Source organism: Tupaia chinensis, unplaced genomic scaffold (genome assembly GCF_000334495.1).
Source record: "Tupaia chinensis unplaced genomic scaffold, TupChi_1.0 Scaffold146140_1, whole genome shotgun sequence".
NCBI lineage: Eukaryota > Metazoa > Chordata > Mammalia > Scandentia > Tupaiidae > Tupaia > Tupaia belangeri.
Genome location: NW_006205995.1, coordinates 2,953,873 through 2,959,478, shown reverse-complemented (window position 1 = coordinate 2,959,478; position 5,606 = coordinate 2,953,873). Strand labels below are relative to the sequence as shown.

The 5,606-nt window shown below is 46.3% G+C and overlaps 1 protein-coding gene across 1 annotated transcript in view; it reads right to left on the bottom strand.

Annotated features, from left to right (window-relative positions):
- HDC (histidine decarboxylase) overlaps positions 1-5,606 on the bottom strand; it is a 28,768-nt gene that overhangs the window by 2,885 nt on the left and 20,277 nt on the right. The window contains exon 10 of the mRNA XM_006168770.3: positions 3,121-3,219. Within this exon, the coding sequence (XP_006168832.1) occupies positions 3,121-3,219 (99 nt within the window). The remainder of the gene's footprint in view (positions 1-3,120; positions 3,220-5,606) is intronic.

Here is a 5,606-nt window from a genome sequence, read left to right as displayed (position 1 = left end):
TTCTCTCTCTGGCATTTAGCATGCACCCTATAGGAAAAACCTCTCCAAAAAAAGAAAAAAAAAAAAAAAACCCAAGCTGGGCTCATGTGTATGCATGCCCCAAATCTTGAGAGGAGAATGGGGGGAAAAGGATTGCTCTCGCCAGTGAGTGCACATGCGGCGCAGGGGCTTTGTATTGTATTAATCTTTCACAAACTATGGAACATCTTTTTTCAATTTCTTATGTTTTGTTTGTCCTCACCTAAAAGTAGTAACTAAACAAGGCTTTTGCCCCTTTTTTCATTTTTAAAAATTTCTACAAGCACCCAGAAAGATCTGGATAGAATATTTGCTAAGTAATCCTATTCACTAGTTCTCACACCTGCTACTCAAGAGAAGGCAAGAGGGGCCAACAGGTGGCATGGTGGTTATGGCACTGGACTCCCACGTGGCCAACCACTGTTTGAGTCCTGGACCTGGCAGCTTGCTTTCTCACTTTCTCTCTCTCTCTCTTCCTCTGTCTCTAACCGGTGAGGTAAGAGACACTTACAGGTACTCTTGCAGACACTTGCACTTACTCTTGCAGGTACCCTGTAACAAATTTTTAAATAATAATGATAATACATAAAATAAATAAATAAATATTTAAAAAATAAAAGAGATAAAACAGTAGAAAGGGCCAGCAGGTGGCATAGTGGTTAAGGCACTGGATTCTCACATGGCAGATTATGGTTCAAGTCCTGGACCTGGCAGCTTGAAAATCACATGGGGTGCTTATGTGTGTATGACCAAAATCCTGAGAGGAGAATGGAGGAGAAGGGATTGTGGCATGGAAGGTGATTTCTCTCTTTTTCTCTCTCTGTCTCTCTCCGGCAAGCACAAGCACGCTATGGCAATGAGAGAGAGAGAGAGAGAGAGAGAAAACAAAGGGCGTAGCTGAGCTGGTCTTTTGAACACGATGAAAGAAGTAGCCCCAAGCCTCATTGAGAATGCCTTTCTCCATTTGTGTGCAGCCTGGTCTCCAACCGCTGGCCCAAGGACTTTTCATTTGCAGGTACCGAGGCTCTCTCCCAGGAAAAACACTCTTCTGTTTTCTGTTTTCTACTTTTGCAGTTTATTTTTCAGTTTTGTCACAATTCTCTCCTGCATCTCCTTCCCTCCAGGCCTATTTCCGCCGCCTGTCTACCAACTCTGACACCTGTCGGAGTAAAATTTTTTCAGATCTACTCAAGTATCAGTGAGGACACCTCAAGCACAGACCTAGAATCAGGCTAGCTCAGGACTATGCAGCTGACTCTTTTAAACAAGAAAGAGACCAGGAGTCATCTTGTTCAGCCTCTTCGTTTTCTCTCTTTTTCTTTCTTTCTTTTCTTTTTTCATTTGCCAGAGGTAGGAGGAGAGAGAGGAAGCACCTCCCACCACGAGGAATAGTCATGCCACAATCCCTTCTCTTCCATTTCTCTTTCCTGTCAGGATTCTGGGCATGCACACCCATGTGCCCAGCATGTTTCTCAAACCCCCGGGGCCATATGCAAAGCACATAATCAGCCATGTGAGATCCGGTGTCCTTAACCACCATAGACCAGCTCATTCTAGCCTCTTCATTTCCTAGGGGACATTCCCAAGGTACAAGTGGCCAATGCAGGTCTCCTGATCACCAAGCAGATCCCCACCCACCTCCCCTGTGCTCTGCTCCCTCCTCGGAACAAGACAGAGGGAGGCCAGAGGAGAGAGGAGCACAGGGCACCGCAGACATCCACCACAGAAACCCGCCTTTCTGGATGATGGACACCGGCTGCTCTCAGGGCCCCGAACTATCCCAGGTCAGGAGAGGGCACCATGCAGCCCACCAGCTAACTGCAGCCCCTACCTGTTTACCTGTTTTTTGTTTTGTTTCCGCTTGGTTTTTTCTCTGGTTTTTTTTTTTTTTTTTTTTTTTGGAATACACCATGCCCATTTGCTTACATATTGTCTATAGAGGCATTTGTGTTGCCAGGTGCCAGGACAGAGCTGACTACTTACAACAGAGACTGTATGGCCACAAAACCAAAAACATTTACTATCTGCCTTTTTACGGAAAGAGTTCACCAATCCCTGTTGTGGGTGGTAGAACATCATGATAATGATGACAATGACCATGATGACAACTCATTATCATTAGAAGGAGAAAATGAAAGAGGAGGAGGTAATGGCAGCAGAGGAGGAGGAGAGGGAACAAAGGAAGAAGAAATACTCATGATTACTTAACTGAGTATTAGGCCCTGGGCTAAGGGCTAGAAAATGTTGGCCAGCACCTGCATAGTGAATATCCAGTCCTGAATTGTGAGCAAAAAATTTTCTAATTACACATGACCTCCACCACCTGCTCTCCCCCACCCGCCCGCTCACTGCACTCCAGTCTCCAGTCTGAGGGTCTAAAAGATGCCACTCCTTGGTAAATGTCCAGTGTTGGCTACAAGTGTAAAATTACAACAGCCATAGTTACTGCTTCAACTACGTCATTTTGTTTTGTGTTTGATGAAGAAGGAATTCCCTAGACGAAAGAGGAAAAACCCAGAGTGATAAAGGCTTGCGTCCAGATTTAGCCAGCTGCTTCTAGCAGTGGCGTTGTCTTTGACACAGGCTCTTTGAGAAGAGAAAGGAGAACTACTGCTGGTCGAAGTTCTTAGTTAAGTCCTCCCTCTGCATGAAGAACCCAAGAGAGGGACCGCGCCTGTCTCATTCGCCTGTGTCCCTTTCCTAGCACAGTAGTTTTGCAGTTGTTGGATGGAAATAAGTCGTCCTAAACAGGTCCTCCATAAACTGTTGACACAATGCAGCGAGGTTTGCCCCAGACTGTGTCTCTCTGCAGCCAGAGCAGGCCTTCGCTCTCCAGCACTCAATGGTAGTGAAAGGAGCAGGAAGACACTGGGCAGAGGACAACATCAGAAAGTCCCTGAGGTCCTTTTGTGCTTAGTGTTCCTCTGCCTAACAAAGACACGGCTGCCCCGAGTAATCAAGTCCCCAGAGCCCACCAACGGGCCCAGACACCTGAGCCAGACACCGCAGGTCCCCTGGGCAGATCTGCAGAGAGACCAGCCTTCCTCCCCAGGAGAAAACCAGGTAGCCTGGGCAGAGCCCCACAGCATTCATGCTACATACATGTCTGACATGAGCTTGAAGGTTCTTCACCCCGAAGGACCGAATCACGAACCAGAGTTTAATAGAGCGAAATCGCCGGCTCAGAGGGATCTGCCAGTGCTAGAAACAAAGAAATACAAAGCCCACGGTTAGAGACAAGGGCGCCACTCTCCCTCGGGTGCTCCTGGGCATCATCCACCCCCCGCCCAGGCCTCTGGGGATGGACATTGTCACCATGACTTCTGAGCTGTTGCTAAGGAGCAAGTCAAGGCAAGATACCCAAAGGCTGCCCAGTTGTGTGACCGAGTCACCAATGAAGGTGGCCAAGGGGGCCATGTCCGAGAGCAGGACAATTGCAAACCAAGTCCTTGACCCTGAACCAAGGAAACAAGCACTTTGCTTTAAATTCTGCCTGAAGCCTCCATCTCAGCCTAGACATTCAAGATAGGGCAATATATTTTTGTCTGAAAGAATCGAAGTTTCTCAAAGAGCAGGAAATGAAGTTCTGGTTTGATTCCCTCCTCCAAGATGTGAAGTCTATTGGTGAAGAGCTGAGATGCTGGAGCCCTGCTGACCTGGCTCTCTCCCGTACTGGCTGTGCAAGTTTGGCCAGGGCTGCCTCGCGGAGGTTGGCTGAGATGGAGAACAAATGGCACCTCCCAGGGAAGTGGTGTGAGGACAATGAATGAAAAGCGCAAGAGCCTCAAAGGAAGTAGTCAGTAATTGTTGGCTACTCTAATGGTTAATAAAACAAACAAAAAATGTGAGCTACAAGGCTGGCCCCATAGCCTAGTGGTTAAGGAAGTCTCATCCCTCACGGTCAAATTTGGTTCAAATCCCAGCCCCAGAGGTTTGAGAAACACGCCGGGTACATGTGCATACGTGCTCCAAATCCAGACAAGATGGAGAAATGGAGAAGGGCGCGACCACGCGCCACTGGGGGGATGCTTTCTCCCTCTGTCTCTAGTGAGCGCGTGCTCCCTCTGGCAATTAAAATAAAAAGAATCTGATTTTTTAAAATGATACAAATCACAGTAGATTTCTGTCTGGAGCCGAGATGATTTCTTATTTAATCTCGCCACCTGGTCTTGGTCCTGTGAGAGTCCTGTGATCTCACGGGCACCCCTCCAGTGCTCAGATTTGCAAAGAGCCTCTGAATCTTCACCCGGTTAGACTGAAATGCACCCTTTGTTCCTGGTGACCACATTCAAAAGAGCCTAAAGGTCAAGGTCGTGGTCACCATGATTCTGAAAGTTTCTAAATCAATTCTAAATTGATTTCTCCCATTTGAAATCTGGGCGAAGTGTTATCTCAGGACCTCTCCCTTGAATGTCAGAAAGCTTCTACCACAATGGCTGTGGACCAAAAATAAACATTTGTCTGTTGAATGGTTATCTGCCCATCTCCAGAATTGCCACATCTCACTAACGTTCTCATCTTTGTCCTTTTCCCAGTTTCCTGAGCCAGGCACAGCTGAGACATCAGCCCTGGCTGATGGATGTTTCTGTAGCATAAAAGTACCGAGCCTTTGATTTCCAAGAAAGTCTTGCTGAGGACCAGCTTGGGGGCTTTTATTTACCAAGAAAGCATCAAACCCCAAAACAAGACAAAATCCTAGTAAGAGGGGAAGCATGAGCAACCCTCTGGACACTCTAGGGGAATAATGAATGGGTAATAGGGGTCATCTCTAAAAAGGTTTTGGTGTTTAGATGGTTGTGGCCAACTGGCTACTTTATTTCACTAGCAAATTAACAGGAGAGGTGGAGATGATTTTTATTTTTATTTCTTCACAACCTTTCTTCTTCTCAAATGTTCCTCTTCCTGTCACTACTCAAGACTAATTCATGCTGACCAACTGAATGGTTCTAGCCAACATTTTCTGTTCCTTTAGGAAATGCGGACTTACATAGACTGACCTGACTACTAACTTGAACCGTTCCCCAACTTCCTGCATCCTTTCAAGGTGTTGTAAGTCTCCCCTGCCAAGGGTAAGATAGCGCTCCATTCCCTGGTGCTCTCTGCTCTCTGTGCCAAGGGAGAGGAGAGGGGGAGGGAGGGGAGTTTCTTTGATAGCAGAGAATGTGGCTCTGATTTTTAGTAGATCCAGGGCCCCAAGGATTAGGCACCTAAATCTTATTTCCTGGGATCCTGTCCTGTTTCTGCCTCATCTCAGAACACAGCTGAGCTCCTGTTTAAACCCACAGCCACCTGAAAAAAAAAAAAAAACGTGGGACAGGAGTCAGAGCAGCTGTGTGAAAACCCCCAGGGTCATGACAAAGACTGTAGCTGCTATTTTCTAGAAGTTTCCTTATAGATTTGAAAATTAAATACATAGAATCAGAGGCAAGAGAAGGATAAGCATAAAGCAGTACCCTCTGGTTCTATTAATAGAAATTTTAAAAGTGAAGTTCCTCTAAGCCAGAGCTAGGAAAACTTTAATACTTTTTTTTTTTTTTTTTTTTTTTTGGAGAGAGATTTTTGCTATAGGGCACGTGCACTTGCCAGAG